At 50.0% G+C, this 16,897-nt stretch overlaps 1 protein-coding gene across 2 annotated transcripts; it reads right to left on the bottom strand.

Moving 5' to 3' along the window:
• Positions 1 to 781: 781 nt before the first annotated feature.
• On the bottom strand, positions 782 to 15,981 carry Lrrc15 (leucine rich repeat containing 15). 2 transcript variants are annotated; one of them, XM_004665703.2, is made up of 2 exons: positions 15,921 to 15,981; positions 782 to 6,138 (listed from the first exon to the last, which is right to left on the bottom strand). In XM_004665703.2, exon 2 carries the CDS (start codon positions 6,133 to 6,135, stop codon positions 4,387 to 4,389), a length of 1,749 nt encoding a protein of 582 aa, XP_004665760.1. In that variant the 5' UTR covers positions 6,136 to 6,138; positions 15,921 to 15,981; the 3' UTR covers positions 782 to 4,386. The 2 variants fall into 2 exon arrangements, with proteins under 2 accessions (XP_004665760.1, XP_045006614.1); XM_045150679.1 differs by lacking the exon at positions 15,921 to 15,981 and adding an exon at positions 14,274 to 14,311.
• Positions 15,982 to 16,897: the final 916 nt, after the last annotated feature.

Raw genomic sequence — 16,897 nt, 5'->3', positions numbered from 1 at the left:
ACAACACATGGCACGAAGCCCCTTTCTTGGGCAGAACAATGAGTAGAGGAACCGTAGACCACCCCATTCTGAACTCCCGCTCTTATACCAGCAACTGGACAGTGCTGGGGACCTAGACATATGACACGTGAAGCTCACCTTCATGCAGACAGTATCTGCTAAGTGTGAACTCAGCTCAGCCTGGGGTAGGGTCCTAATAGGAGTCCAGAGGCATGAGGGCCAGTCCTGTCCAGCTGACCCTGTGTATGTGTGTGTGTGTGCGCGCGTGCACGTGTATGTACACACACACATACATGCACACAAACACACTTTATTTCCTGTCTTGAGCTCACTTTCTTCATCTGTACAATGGGTTGAGCCTATTATTTTTAAATTTATTTATTTATTATGTATTTATTTGCAAGGAGAGAGAGAATGGCCATACCAAGACCCCTAGCCACTGCACAGGAAATTCCAAATGTACGCTTCAATTTGTGCATCTGGCTTTATGGGGGTACTGGGGAACTGCAGGTCATAAGGCTTTTCAGGCAAGCATCCTAACTGCTGAGCCAGCTCTCCAGCTCCTGTGGTTGAATCTATTCTTAAGGACTCTCCCAGCCATGGTGGCCAATGGCTCTTATTTCTTATTCCTATTTGCTCCCCACTTTTTTCCCAAAGGCTTTTTGTGAGCCTGACCTTGTGAAGAACTGTCCAGGTCTGCCGAATGTAGGCGGCCCGAAGAGCATCCTACAGGTGTTGAGACCCCCTCACCAGAATGTCCGCAGAGAGCACACGTGTAGTGTCCTGTATATACCATTTATTGTTGATTCTGTACACCAAATCTGTTACAAGCAACGTCCAGCAAAGGAAAGATCCCCAACCCTGCCCACCAGGGCTTGTACTGTATAAACCCCTGGGGGTCTAGAAATCTCTAAATGTATTGCTAAGTGCCTGAGATTATTTGCCATGAATCTCTAATGAGGCAAGCGTGATCCACCTTAGAAGGCACTGTGAAGGCAACGGGAGAGAAGGTGAGAAGAATCTCCTGTTAGGAAAAGGACTCAGGGGCTGGGAGGCACTTCACCTAGAAGCCATCACTGCCTGCCATCTGGACCAGAGTCATGGCCTCCCTTCCAAGACCACCACTTACTTCCCAACAGCCAGATTTGGTTCTGACTGTGGGGACTGTGGGCTGAGTCATTTGAGTAACTTGTAGATCAAACCAGGGCACATCCGATGTCTGATTACCAAGTCTAGTTACCTGTCTGTTCTCCATGCCCTTCCTGAGGTTGGAACTCCACTCCTGATACAGCTTCACTTTGCCATGTGAAGGCCTATGCAAGTTGTGTGGCTGCTCATGAAAAGCTCTAGGAACTCACTGTGCCTCTCCATTCCAGAGAGGAACAGAAAATACATGGTCTGGCAGTTTTCCCCCAGAGGCCAGCTTTCTTGCTAGATCATCTCCTGCATCTACAAAGCTTTGGTCCATCAACACCAAGTGAAGTTCCAATGCCTAACCCTATGGGGAGCACCAAGAAGGTAACTCCTGTTTTCTTTGATCTTGTGATGAATGCCTAAACAGGTCATGAAGTCTTGTACAGGGGTGGGAGAAAGACACAAACCCACTGCCTATGGAATTGTGTGCAGAGCCGGCAGTCTAATGCCCTATCACAAGTGGAGCATGATGGCACTCATTTCACAGGATGTTGAGGGTTAAAAGGAAAATGTGTGCTGAGAGCTTTGAAGGGCACAGAGGCACCTGAGCTCCTTTGCAAATGGTGGTTCTAATTGGCCTTTATAGTTATCTGCCAACATTGACTCCCCCTCTCGCTCTGCCCTGCCGGTGATCGCCAGGTGGCTCAGAAGCCTGTGAGTAGAGGAAGAAATTGAACTGAACTCTGCACGAACTTCTGGAAACCACCCAGCTCATTCCAGCCTCAAGAATTGAGCAAGTACATTATCCTACTGGAAATGACATACTATCAATTGTATTTGGAGACTCTCACCATGGCCAGACAAAATGGTTCAAGGAGACTGAAAGGCCTGCCAAGAAGCAGCAGGCCAGGCTTGATGATTCTATCACCCACCCTGGTGGAATAAAGAACAGGTGAGCTCATAAGATTCTGCCAATACTACCTGTGTGGTTCTGGGCAGGCCATCAGAAGATAGCTGCCCTCAGGCCAGCCTTAGGGACAGCGAGGAAAGTTCTCCAATGTAATGACCACAGGTTCCATGTTAAGATCAGCATGGAACACTAATGGGGAGGATTCCTCCTCTCTCTATCCTCATTCGCATTTTGGAGCCACCTGATGGTTCTGGTTCTGAGGATTACAGCGTGGGCATGCTTCCATTTGGATAAGAGGAGTGCAGGACTAGCTCCCTGCCTCAGTTTAGAGCCCACCAACAGGCCACAGTCAGAGGAATGATGCGCTCAAGCCGGCCTTGTTACATGTCTGTCAGATGCTATTGATATTTTGAAAACAGTTTGAAGACACAGAACTCCCTTGGGAAGATGACATCAGATCCTCCAGGGCAGATTGTTGAAAAGCTAAAAAGTGAGCCGGTTTTCACCAATAGTTCTTCCAGCCTTTGGTGTCAGAGGACCGTCAGAAGCCTGGCTACCCCATTAGTTCCCTGCTGCCCCAGGAGATTTCTCATTTGTCGTATGGGGCAGAAGAAACTGTAAGCACAAATCAGGATTGGAAAAGGATTTCCAAATCCTTGCTAAAGTTCTTCCTTGGGAACATATGGAAACCCGAAATTCTCTATTTCGTTAATTTTTCCTTTTGAACATGTAGACCAGTTGTCCCAAGAAAAACATGTTGCCTTGAGCATTTCTTAACATGTGTGAATATACGTGTAGCAGAAAACACAGCCAAAGCAGGTATTCATGTGACCAGCTCAAAGATCCTGAACCAAGCCATTCAACTCATAACCCGTCCACTGAGAGCTAGCCTCCGCCAGTGTGACCTGCCAGCATGCCCTAACATCTGCTGTCTGAACACCCTGCAGTCAGTTATTAGCTGACTAGTGTTGGTGGAGAATTTTACCACAATGCTAGAAGAAGTCCTGGTTTCCATTACACTTGGGTATTCAATTAAAAGATCTCATCTCTGAACTATTTCACTTCCCTCAAATAGAGAATGAAAATTAAAAACAGAAATAGGCCGATTATGCCCATAAAAGGCCCAGCAGAGAGGTCCCCAATGAGCAGCACAGGACTTGCTAGCAAGGCAGAGTGTGGTTGCATGGACCTCTGTAGACGCCTCTGGTCTGGCTAGCCTGGGGCCTCCTGTTCTGTTCAGACCCACATCTTCTCCTCCACCGCTGCAAACTGGGCCTTTGCAAGGGCTGGCCATGGAGAGGCAATGAGGACCCTGCTCTGGCTCATGGGAAGGTGGAAAGTCCATACACCATCTCCAGAAGTTCTCCAGAACAATCTGAGGAGGGGGACAATGATGATCTTTGGTTTCTTGATAGGAGGCTGGATACACAGATATATTCGGTTTGTGAGAATTCTTCAGAGTAAACACTAACACACTACCACTTTTCTGAAGTATGTATATGACCCTTCAATAAAGAACTGAGAAAGAAAAGTGTAAGTGTGAATTCAAGGACCCCAGGTACCAGGTTTCTTTCTCCATTCAGTACTAAAACTTGATTTGTGTGTTTCTACAACTTAGCAATTCTGCATGGTTTCATTCCATAAAGGGTTAAGATTTTTGAAAACCAAGTTTGTCACTTGTAAATATTGTTCTCTAAAAGGCAGTTGTCATGTGGGTGCCTTTCCTCCTTCTCCAGATGAAAATCACAAGAGATGCTAATGACAGCTTGGTCCCGGAATGGTGGGGCCTGCTCTCATTTCCTTTCACGGATAACCCTACGCACCAAGCACAGTCAGCTAAAAGCTTCCGAGCCTTCTCTGAGGAGAAAACTCACTCTGCCTTCAGGAGCAGAAAATCAAGGGGGACACTTTCATGGCGGGGGTGGGGTATGTCAAGATTAAGCCGTGGCCCAAAAAGAGAAGCGAAAGAAGAGAAATCAATGTGTCATACTTTGAGGAGAGGGATTGTCCCGGGAGAGAACTATCTCACACCATAAGCTGGCTTTGTCATCCTTGAGTCTACAGAGGCCAGGAGGGGCTGGGCACAGGGGACATTGTTCTTGGATGAAATGTGGGGTGAGGATTTGTAGAAGGGCCCAAATGTTGACTAGAAATCCCCTGGAGCCGTTGGCTCTCCTTGGTCGTAAGAGGGTCCTGCGAAACCTGCTTCTCTATAGAGAAGAATAAGGTGGGTCCGGACAAGTTCTCTAGGTCTCAGAGGGCCATCAGAGCCTAGCTGTGTGGACCCAGAGGTGGAGACCCTCTGGTCTCACCCTTCTTCAGCCCTTCCTCAGCCTTCCTCCCTAACACTCATTGGGAGCCTTCATCTGCATCAGGACCGCCTGGCTCCTCTTCTTACAGCAGCAACAGCAGATGCAAGCAGCTAGGGAGCAGGCCAAGGCAACGATGCCAATTACAATGGCAGCAATAGCCAGCCCACTCTGGGCATCGGTCATGCCCCACGTGTTTCGGCCGTCGGTGGCCCCAATAGTGCTGAGATCGGTGTAGTCATACGTGGAGCTGGTGAACTCTGTAGTAGAGGCAACGGACGTGGTATCAGAATAGCTGGGTGTATCTGGGTACCGTGGTGTCTCTGGGTATCTGGGCTCCTCAGAGATCGCTGGGACGTGGACACTGGGCACAATGACATTGACGACAACGAGGGACTGGCCTCGGACATTGGCTGGGCTTGAACACACGGGAAGAGCGTCTGTCCCTAACCTGCCTTTGTTGAGCAGGAGCCAGTTGTGGAGAGGAAGGATGTCTGAGTCACACCTCCAGGGGTTGTCGTAGAGCCTCAGCTCACACAGGTTTCCCAAGTGATCAAAGATACCCAGGGGCAAGTTCTGCAGCTGGTTATTCTGTAGCTGGATGGTCATGAGGCCATTGACATTAGCAAAGATGTTGCCAGGGAGCTGTCGGAGGCGGTTGTTCTGGAGGGAGACATTCTGCAGGTTGGCCAGCATCCTGAAGACGTTCCCATCCAGGTCCTGTATCTGGTTGGTGTGGAGGGACAACTCTCGAAGTTCCGTCAGCCCGTTGAAGGCTCCCGGGGATATGGCTGTGATTTGGTTGCGACTAAGAATCAAGACTTGCAGCTGGCTCAGGTTGTTGAAAATGTTGTCAGGAAGAAAAGTGATGTGGTTGTCATAGAGCCAGAGCTCCCGAAGGTTATGCATGGGCCCGAAGACCCCTGGGGAGAGCTCCTTCAGGGAGTTCCCAAAGAGCGTGAGTCGGTTGAGCTGGGGCAGCTGCATGAAGATGCCGGGCGGCAACTGTGAGATGTGGTTGTTGGACAGGTAGAGCCTCTGCAGGTTACGGTTGTTGTGGAAGAGGCCAGGGGAGAGCATGCCTATCTGGTTCTGCTGAAGGGCCAGCTCCTGCAGGTTGCCGAGCCCATCAAAAGTGCCCATGGGGATTTCCGACAGCCTGTTCTCATACAACCGGAGCACCTGGAGGTTGCCTAGGTGCTGAAAGACCCTGGGGGACAGGTGACTGAGGTTGTTCCTGCCCAGGTTGAGTTTGGTGAGTCCCACCAGGTGGTCAAAGACACCATCGGGGACATATTCCAGATGGTTGCCGTGCAACTGCAGCTCCTTCAGGTTGCTGAACTGGGAGAAGTGGGCTGGCTGGATCTGTACCAGCTGGTTGCTGGAGAGAAAAAGGGACTCCAGGTTGTCCAGACCCTGGAAGAGGCCGACAGGCAGCATCTGCAGCTTGTTGTTGGCAAGGCTGAGGTAGCGCAGCGAGCCCAGGTTGCGGAAGGCCCCAGGCATGATGCTCGACAGCTCATTTTTTTCAATCCTCAGGGCCACGAGGGCTGAGATATTGAGGAACGGGGACTCGGTGAGCTCAGTGATGTGCGTGTTGAGGATCTGCAGGCTCATGGCATTCCAGGGCAGAGGGGTGGGCACTGCCACGATGCGCGCTCCCGTGCACTCCACTTGAGAGGCCCTGGAGCAGGTGCACTCACTAGGGCAGCCATAGTAGGCCAAGCCTGCTGCCCAAGCCTGGCAGCCCACTAGCAAAAGGAGGTAATGTTTCAGTGGCATGGCCTGTGCAGGAAGAAAGAACACGGGAGTCAGAGACGCCTTACTGACCAGTTGAAGCCAGCTGCACCAGTGGCTTGACTTCAGGCCCCACCATGAGGCCAGCGAGCCCCTGACCTTTCTATTTCCACATCCTTGCCCAAGCAATCCCTTCACCTGGGAAGCTCCATGCTCACCCAAGTCTTCTAGGTCAAGTTCAAATGCAATCGCCTCTAAGGAGTTGTTTTATATTTTTTTCCCAGATTCCATCAGTTGGTATTAGCTACCCTCTTGTACAGATGGTCATCCTAACCTCTTCCACTGCCAGGCTACAGCCAGCTTTGGGTGGCATTCCTCTGTCCCCTTCCCTAGTTAATAAGATCTTCAAGATTAGGAGCTCATCTTTCAAACGTGTAGGCTCCTAGGGCAGGAGCAGTATCCTATATGTCTGTAGCCTTCACAGTGCCTCAACAGTCTTGTGAAACAGGGTTGTGTTGGGAACAGAAAAGAAGGGAGAGCAAGTCAATAAGGCCTGAGACTGGGGAAGTTGCCCAGTGCCTGTCAGGAGAAGCCATGGTGGCCAGCAGAGAGGTCCACACTTTTAGTAGACACACAGACAGACAGACAGACAAGCAGCTTCCCCCTCCTCCCCTTCTCCTTCCCTGCCAGACTACCGCCAGCATCCCCAACATGGCTCTTCCCCAGCCTGTCCAAGTAGCTTCGTCTGGGTTTAATCGAAGCCACCTTCCAATAAGAGGCCATTGTCTCTACCATGTGCTGCGATCTGGGAGAGGCTGCTAAGTCTCAGCCGATGCCCAGGGCCTGCCTTCTGGGTGTAAGTCCCACAGAGAAATACTGGGTAGCCTGGACTGAGTGCCTAAAAACTTAGATACATTTTGAGCTGAAGGGTATAAGTGAGTCAAGATGTCCCCTCGGGCACAGAGCTGATCTGGAAATAGACAGAAAGTTTGGTGTTTAAAGTCACCCATGATAATGACATATACATGAAGGTGAATTTGTGACATACACAACATACAGAGACACGGGTATAATTCCCTATGGGAATACTGAGAGATGACTGCTTGGGTTTGAATGATAGTTTGACCTTGAATGAAGTTTGAGCCCCCCCCCCCCCACTTCAGCTGCTTCACCTGCTAAGTGGGAGTAATGACCTGTCTCCTCTGGGAGCTGTTGTTAGGGGTGCATAGGAGAACAAACATGAAGGTGTCATGTGCAAGACTGTAACAATGTGTGTGACTGTTCCCAGCTTATCTACAGCATCCACTTATGGCCTCCTGAGGCAAAAAGACCTCTTGTCAAGGAGCTAATGACTTGTGCTTATAGGTGAGAGTGTCATGACCTCCACCCACAGTGTAAAGGGGCCTATTACCTTTGAAGGTCTAAGGAATCGTTGCTGTCTCTCATCGTTTTATGGGGAGGCAGGAAGCAGGGAAAACTGAGCCTCCAATCTTAAAACCCAAGTCCCGAGACTTCTAGGTGAAGACTGAGCAGGGATGCAGCGTCTCTCCTAATGAGAGAACTCCTGAGTCAAGAGAGGGCTGCCAACAAGGGCACACACTGGCTGTGAGGCAAGGCACTTCTACAGCTTCTCTGGTGCCCTGAGTTCATGGGGGGGGGGGTGGAGTCCTGAGGCTGGAAATTCCCCACCGTGGCCTCAGCCCTACTTCCCTCAATAAGATAGATGCTCAGAGGGAAGCACCTCACTGCTCCCCAACACAGACCTTGCCTCCACTTAGTCACAGCCCATCCAAGCACCCTGCTGAACTTTCATGAGGCCATGGAACTGTGGGGATGGGAAAGAAGCACTGGCCACTGGAGTCCAGAGGGGGAGGATAGGAGCCAGAATAAACTGTGGTCCACATCTCGACAGTGAACCTGTGCTGGAAAATGTCAGTCCAGAAAGTAAGAGCAGGCAACAACTGTTTAAACAGAGAGTACATAGAGCCGGGCACGGTGGCTCACACCTGTAATCCCACACTAGCTAGGTGGAGGCAGGAGGATCTCTGTGAGTTCAAAGCCACTAACATACAAACAAACAAGCCAGACAGCACAGCAAAAGTGGCTCAGCATCTAAGGGTTAGGGCTTCTTGTTATTTTGGCAACAAAGAAATGAGGCTGGGGGCTGGAGAGATGGCTTAGCAGTAAACTGTTTGCCTGTGAAGCCAAAGGATCCTGGTTCGATTCCCCAGGACCCACATAAGCCAGATGCACAAGGTGGCATATGCATGTGGAGTTCGTTTGCAGTGGCTACAGACCCTGGTGTGCCCATTCTCTCTCTCTCTCTGTATCTCTTCTCTCTATTTCTCTTGCTCTATGCTTGCAAATAAATAAATAAAAATTAAAAAATTACTTTTTTAAAAAGAAATGAGACTGCCCACAGAAATTAATGAGTCATGAGACTGCCTTTTTTTTTTTTTTTTTTTTTGGTTTTCTAAGGTAGGGTCTCACTCTAGCTCAGGCTGACCTGGAATTTACTATGTATTCTCAGGGTGGCTTCGAACTCTCAGCGATCCTCCTACCTCTGCCTCCTGAGTACTGGGATTAAAGGCATGTGCCGCCACGCCCGACTATGAGACTGCCTTGATAGAAATGTCAAGTGTGGAACAAAGGTGATTTGATGATCTCACCCCACCCCACCCTGTTCAGGCAACATCTTGTATTGCTGCGCTCAGTCCCACGCTGACCTTTAGGAAGGCCAGTGACAACTGGCTTCGTGAAGAATTTCTAACCTAGAGGTCGGTGAGAGGCTTCAGGAACTAGAACATCTGAGCATCCATCCAAGGAGCTGCAGACGAACAGCCAGGAGAGGAGAGGGAGAGTCCACAGCCTTTCCTAGCATGTGAAGAACTGCCCTGGAAGAAAGGACACAGCCTAAGTGAGCGTGGCCTCAGAGGCCAATGCTAGTGAGCCAAGGTCATCGAGTAGCCCAGCTCAGTTCACACTCAGTGTGACAATCTCATGGAAGTCATGAGCTCTCCTGGCCTGGAAATGTTAAGCACAGATGAACGACCACTTGACCAAGGAGCTAGAAACAAGACTGCTCTCCACAAGGTACAATCTGGAGGACAGGTATCCTACCCACCGGTAAGATCTCATGATTTCATGGCTGAGTCTTAGAGACTGGAGGCAAGAACTGATCCCAGGACAATTGGGCCTCTGTTCCCAGGAGACTAGGCAAGCAGGATTGCACCTGACCATCCCCTTGGGAGATAAATGTGAAGCATTTGCTCTTTGGCTGGCTTGCAAAAGGTGAGGCTCCTGGAGGTTTTTTTTTTAATGTTTTATTTTATTTTTTAAATTTTATTTATTTATTTGAGAGAGAGAAAGAAAGAGGGAGAGAGGGAGAGAGAGAGAGAGGAAGAGAAGGGGTGCACCTGGGCCTCCAACCACTGCAAATGAACTCCAGACACATGCGCCACCTTGTGCATCTGGCTAACGTGGGTCCTGGTGAATTGAACCAAGGTCCTTTGGCTTTGCAGGCAAATGCCTTAACTGTTAAGCCATCTGCCCAGCCCTATTTTGTTATTTATTTGTTTGAGAGAGAGAGAAAGAGGCAGAGAGAGGGGGAGAGACAGAGAGAGAGAATAGGTGTGTCAGGGCATCCAGCCACTGTAAATGAACTCCAGATGCATGTGCCACCTTGTGCATCTGGTGTACGTGTGTCCCAGGGAATCAAACCTGGGTCTTTTGGCTTTGCAGGCAAGTTCTTCAACTGCTGAGACATCGCTCCAGCCCTCTTGGAGGTTTTTGAGCTAACACACACACTTTATTTGTTTAAGGGGGAGCAGGCAGAGAGAAAGAATGGGTGTGCCAGGGCCTCTAGCCATTGCAAAAGACCTCCAGACACATTTTCCACCTGTGTGTCTGGCTTTACGTGGATACTGGAGAGGTGAACCTAGGTCCTTAAGCTTTGCAGACAAGTGCCATACCTTCTGAGGCACACTCTCCCACCCTAGCCCTTATTTTTAATGTATATCCCTTAACCCAGCTCTATGGAGGATGTCAATGTCACAGTCCAAGTGCCAGAGAGAAAGTAAGTGCCCGTCATCACCCAGGAGCCATATCCTGTTGCATTTTCCTTATGTAAATGACAGGTAGGAAGGTTTCCCCCTGAGAACCCATGCCTCCAGCTAGAAAGGGGTATCAGACTAGTCTGGGGAGCAGGCTGAGCCAGGGGAGGGAACCGCATAGACTGGGAAGAAGAAAGGAGAGATAATTCCCTGTGGGAACAGGGCCACTGTTGTCTCAAATGGACCACACTCAGTACAACAAATATTACAAGAATCTGTAGCATGTCTTCTTATAAACCTTCCCATCTGCTGAGCCCACCCAGGCTTCACACAGTCACTTCCTGTCTTCCAGCATGGTGGCTGTCACAGCGGGTGCCCCCTCCTGCTCCAAGCCACCTGCAAAGAACCCATGTTGGCCCGGCGCAGAGCCCTACAAGGAGGGAACACCCAAAGCAAATGCGGAGCTGGGCCTCAAGCTCTTGGTGTTACAGGCAGGTCTGCGCCGTGGCCCTGGGCCTCCAGGAGCCAGCACAAGGGGGCCTAATAGCCCACGCTGCCCTGGGCCGCTTGGCAGCCTTGACAATGGCAGTAAAAGGCCCTGCAAGCTGCCCTAATTACAGCTTCCTCCCCGAGGCAGTGAGCGCATCTTCAATCACGGTGGCCGCTCTGGCCAGCCCTTTGGGAGGAGGTAGACCTGGCCTCAATCAGGCCCGTGAAGTCAAAGAGCCCGGCTGACAGACAGAAGGACAGGCAAACAGCTCACCTGAACTCAGACGCGGCCCCTCCCCAGGAGTCGAAGCCATGGAGCAGGGTGCTAGCTGTGGGTCCCTGCCGAAACACCTTGTGACTCATGAGTGAACACCCAATTAGCCTTGAAGCCCTGGGCTCTGCTGGTTGGGGAACTGAGGCTTTCTTGGCTTAATCCCATAATTCGTGTTCCCTAAACACAACATTCCCTAGAACGAGACTCCTTATTTCAATGCCACAAAGTAAGACTTTTGGAAAGGACCTGGGAGACCTATACTCAAGTCTTGACATGAGCAGCCTGAGTTTAGATAAATGCTACAGGCCTCCATTTCCCTTTCTGTAAAAAAAAAAAAAAAAAGGTGCAAGGCCCTAACAGCTCTCATACTGTCCACCTGGAGGCAAGAAGGACACTGGACTAAACACGCACCCCTCTTCCATCCTCGTGCCCCCAAAGCACAGGTTCCTGGCAAGACAAGGCTTGAGGACCCCTTACACAGCTTTTCAGGATCCCCCCTGTCTCACAGTTTGCAGGCAGGGTAGCCCTAATATTTAAGGTCTACCTTTTCACTTAACCGACAGTCATGTCCTGGCACCCACGTCCTGCCCTTCCTTGTGCACCTGAGGTAACTAAAACCCACAAACGCGATCTCTTTCTCTCTGCCCCAGCCACTCCTTCCAAAAGGTTTTCTAATCCAGGCTGCCTCTGCAGTGAGGAGGGCGGGCTCTGGAGACAGATGCCAGACTTCAAGCTGTCTCTCCTCCCCAAGTTACTCTTTGGTGCTCAATCCAATGAGTCGAAAAAGTCACCAAGCAGTTGGGCCTTGGGGTCAAGCCTCCGGGTGTCCAAACCAACCTGTCTCGCCAGCCATAGCCTCGGAGCAGCATACAGAAATGGCATCAGGAGCTGGGCGTGGTGGCACACACCTTTAATCCCAGCACTTGGGAGGCAGAGGTAGGAGGATCGATATGAGTTTGAGGCCACCCTGAGACTACACAGTGAATTCCAGGCCAGCCTGTGCTAGAGTGAGAATCTACCTCGAAAAACCCAAAAAGAAAAAGAGAGAAAGGAAAGAAATGACCTAAGTGGCTTGTTGACTAGAACTGACCTCATAGCTCTGCCTCGGCAAGCGTGACATGAGTTAATCTATGTCAAGCACTTAGACTCGTTCTTGGAACAAAGAGCCCCCAGTAAAAGTGAGGTACAGAACCAGGCATGGTGGTTCACGCCTTTTTTAATCCCAGCACTCAGGTGGCAGAGGTAGGAGGATCAATATGAGTTTGAGGCCACCCTGAGACTACAGAGTGAATTCAAGGTTAGCCAAGGCTAGGGTAAGAATCTACCTCAAAAAAAGAAAGAAAGAAAGAAAGAAAGAAAGAAAGAAAGAAAGAAAGAAAGAAAGAAGGAAGGAAGGAAGGAAGGAAGGAAGGAAGGAAGGAAGGAAGGAAGGAAGGAAAGAAAGAAAGAAAGAAAGAAAGAAAGAAAGAAAGAAAGAAAGAAAGAAAGAAAAAAAGAAAGAAAGAAAGAAGGAAGGAAGGAAGGAAGGAAGGAAAAAAAGAAAGAAAGAAAGAAAGAAAGAAAGAAAGAAAGAAAGAAAGAAAGAAAAAAAGAAAGAAAGAAAGAAGGAAGGAAGGAAGGAAGGAAGGAAGGAAGGAAGGAAGGAAGGAGGGAAAAAAGAAAGAAAGAAAGAAAGAAAGAAAGAAAGAAAGAAAGAAAGAAAGAAAGAAAGGGAAGAAAAGAATTGGCCTAAAAGACTTATTGATTGGAACTGACTTCATAGCTCTGCCTCTGCAAGCGTGACATGAGTTAATCTATGTTGAGTACTTAGACTCGTTCTTGGAACAAAATGAGTCCCCAATAAAAGTGAGGTACAGAGCCAGGCGTGGTGGCGCACGCCTTTAATCCCAGCACTCAGGAGGCAAAGGTAGGAGGATCACCAAGAGTTCAAAGTCACCCTGAGATGACATAGTGAATTCCATGTCAGCCTGGGCTACAGTGAGACCCTACCTCAAAAAAGCAAACAAACAAAAAGGTGAGGTACAATTATCACTGTTTTGTTGTTGAGTACAATCAGATCACTGAATGCTCTCCCACAGAGATCCTAATCTCTAGGATGGGGTGGGGCCCAGGACTCTGGGTGATTAACAAGCCCCCCCCACACCCATGGCAGTGACCCCCACGTAGGTGTCCACAGCAAACTCACAAACACCTAGGACATGGCCGAGTAGTCCAGCTGGGGACCAGTGCTCATGGCCTGTGTCATTTACCACCAAGAACAGAGAGAGAATGGGGAAGGGGCTGGGTGAAGGTGGAGCCTTATCCATCCTGCACCCTCAATGTTTCCATGCACAGCGCTTACAGCCCAGGGCGCGAGAGTGCCAAGGGCCCTTTGAAGGCATCTGGCCATTTTGTAGATGAGAGGATGGGGACTTGCTGAAGGTCACACAATCCAATGAAGACTTCATAAAAGCCTGGTGAACACCTGAATCTTCTCACAAGTCTTCAGAACCTATCCCCAGCCTGTCTGGCATTATAAGAACAGGTGCTCCTTCCGTCTTAAACTGATCTTGGCTCACATGCAGTCAGCCCTCCAGACCTGCCCAGGAATTTTATCCAAGGTCAGCTTCTCCCCCAGCCTCCACTTTGCTTTCTCCTTCCCTATGCTTCTCTGATGTTGTGCTGTGTACAGTTTCACCTAAGGAGCCTAGAGGGAGGAGGAAGGCTCAGAAAGGGGGACCAGAAAGATCGATCCCGTGATGGCAATACAACACAGTCCCATGACCTAGCAATACTGTACCCCAAATGAAAACACCCGTGAGCCCCAAGGTAGTATTAGCAATACTCTCCACCATCCCCCACCTTGCTCAAATGTCGACCTCTATCTCTCACGGCTCTTCAAAGACAAAATATTGTTCCTTGTTTTGAAAAAGAAAACAAGGGCTGCAGAGATGGCTCAACGGCTAGACACTTGCCTGCAAAGCCTAAGGACCCAGGTTCTACTCCCCAATACCCGTGGAAGCCAGATGCACAAGGTGGTACAGGCATTTGGAGTTCCTTTGCAGTGGCTAGAGGCTCTGGTGTGCCCATTCCTCTCTATCTGTCCCCCCCGTCTCATCAGTAAATAAATAAAAAATAAAATGTTTTCAAAAAAGAAAATGAACAAGAAAAGGCAATTTTCTTCCCAGCCTCTCTGTGGGGATCCTCCCAGGCTTGCTTGGAGAAAGTCAAGCTTGGCTTCCTACAGAGGTGAAAGCAGGGCTATAATTTGCTTGGCAACAGCAACAACGAGCCCAAAGTTAAAGTACCCAGTACAACAGGCAGGACTTCCCATGCTCCCCCTTCTCCTGCCCACCCCCAAAACTCCACTACCATCTATAAACACGCACCTTCTCCATGTATCATCTTGGAGCCAAAGTGAGAAATGACCAGTTTCTGGTCAAATCATCTTGGGAAAAGTTTCTAAATCCTCGTCTCAGAGCCAAGGGAAGCCCTGAAATGTGAAGCTAGAGTCTTTCCTTGTGGTCAGGATTTAGGGAGGCACATTGTCGTCTATAATCACAGCCTCTGCAGTGTTGGCAGACAAGACCACGTCCGGGCAGCTTCTCTCCCATTTCTCATTTCTGCACATCTGGATCTACTTCCATCAGAGCCCCACACCACTCCATTTACCGAGAAAGACAGGGTAGTGTCCCTCAGCCCTGGCAGAACCTTCCTGCACCTTCTGAGGTGTCTTTTCAGAGCTCTGGCCTCCTCCTCTGTCACATGCCTGCCGCATTGCTGTCGCTGCTCAGCCTGCCCAGCTGACTCAAGACCACAAGCAAATTGGAGTGTCTGGCTATGAATTCACCCTAGATGTTCAATCGATGCAGAAAGAAAGAACCAGTTAGGGAATTTTCAAGTCACAGAGCCAGAGACGCTCACACACTCGAGAGCTGCCTGTGATAAGCAATGTCTTCTAGTATAGCTGGAGAACACACTGGGGTGTGGCCAGAGGCACTCTGCCCCTTCCTCTCAGTGCAGTATCATCGCTGGGAGGTGCAGCCTTCCCCAAGGGTACCACATTCATCCTCATTGAAAGAATGGCTCTATCAGCATTGGCACAGATGGGACCGTCCAGAAAGTTCTACCTTTCCACAGTTGGTTCCTCTGCATTTGGACAGAGACACCATAAGGGTCCACCAAATGGGGAATAAAATCCACGATGGGCTGGGGCTATAGCTCAGTTGTAGAGGGCTTGCTTATCAGGCTTGAGTCCTTGGGTTCAATTCCCAGCACCTCAATACGTATGAACGAACGAGTCGTGGATAGCCCATCTGATCCTCACCACAAATCCTACAGCCACTCCCTGCTCAAAGCCATCAGCTCCCAACAAGCCCAGTGACATGTCTAGCTGGTGAGAGGGAGAAACTGCTAGAATGAGATTCCTTCTACTGCGTCTCCCACCCCGCACCCCAACACACCAAGCCACACAGAGTTAGACCCCCAGAGAGGCAAAGCCATAGTTGGATTCCAAATAGGAACTGCCAACCAGGGACTGCGGTGTGCCAGAACCGCCCTGGGACCATTGTAGGTCGATGACAGAGGACCCCATGAAGGAAGGTTTCACCACCCCTGGGCAGATTCAAGTTCAGCCCACATATCTCAGCCACCCCAGCAGGTGTAGAAGGAGAGGATAGAGGTTCAAATAGGCTGAACCTTAGAGAGACTCCTGCCCCTGTGGACCTCAGATCCCAGAAAGAGGCAAACCAGCGAAGAGAGGTGGGGAGCACCTGTACTCGACCTCAGCCAACATTCAAGCACCCCAGGTTGACATTACAGGTGTTAAGAAGCTGGGGCTCCCAGACGGGAGTTACTGGTCTCCTCGGCATGGGGTAGAGGGTGGGCAGTCTCTCCCATCTCCAGCGCAGGCTGGACCAGCTCCGGGCCTTGGAGCGTGGCAGGCACACGCTGGCTCTGCCTCTCTCGAGTCTCTCCAGGAAACCCAGATGGCAGATTTGACCAGGCCAGGGTGGGAGGAACCAGCGCCCACTTACCAGCAGCTCGGCGGGCGGGCCTGTGGACCAGAGGGAGCCCCCAGGAGAGGAGGAGGTCTGGGCAGGCTCACGGCTGCAGCATGAGTGAGGCTGTCCTGGTCCTCCCCGTATTTAAACGATCCCGGGTGAGTCACCGCAGGGGGCTGGGTTGGCACGACGGGGGCGGGGCACCCAAGGCGATGACCCAGAAGCCCTCATCAGGGCGCTGCGCTACACGTTCAACCCTCAAGTGTTCCTCAACCACGTTTGGAAATAAGCTCTTTTTGTTTCCTCTCCTGTCTCCCTGAGTTTCCTTCATGCTCGCTGCATTTGGCCACTATGGCTCTGGGGGAAAAAAGTTTCTGTCTCCCCTGTTTGTTCTCTGGGTGGACTCTTGTCCTGCGCTGGTTCAAGGAGCCAGCCCAGAGGCAGTTAGGAAAAGCATACTCGCTTCTCCTCTGCGTATCTCTCCCTCCTTTCCTCCCTTTCTTCTTTGCTTTTCCTTTCTTGTCTCTCTTATGCTAAACTTGTCATATAGAAATAGCTTCAAATTTACAGAAGAGATTCAAGAATAATATAAGAATAAGGCACTGCACCAGATTCGGCTGTTGATACCATTTTGGAAAGGCCATTTACAGCCTGGGGAGATGGCTCAGCCGTTGTTAAAGGTGCTAGCTTGAAAGGGGCACTGTGTATTTATTTTAGTTTTTAAAATATTTTTTTATTTACTTGAGAGACAGAGAGAATTATGGATGTGTCAGGGCCTCCTTGAAGCTACCAAGAAAACTCCAGACACATGACCACGTTTGTAGCTGGCTTTATGTGGGTACAGGGGAATTGAACCCAGATGGACAGACTTTGCAAGCAAACATCTTTAAACACTGATTCATCTCTTCAGCCTTGCATTTACTTTAAATTCCAAAGAAAGACAGAATTTCTCCCCCTGTCCCTTCTAAAAACAGGGTGTCCATGCTCCTCCGAGGTCACCCTCTGCTCCT

Source organism: Jaculus jaculus, chromosome 5 (genome assembly GCF_020740685.1).
Source record: "Jaculus jaculus isolate mJacJac1 chromosome 5, mJacJac1.mat.Y.cur, whole genome shotgun sequence".
Lineage (NCBI taxonomy): Eukaryota > Metazoa > Chordata > Mammalia > Rodentia > Dipodidae > Jaculus > Jaculus jaculus.
This window is presented reverse-complemented; position numbering and strand designations above follow the sequence as displayed.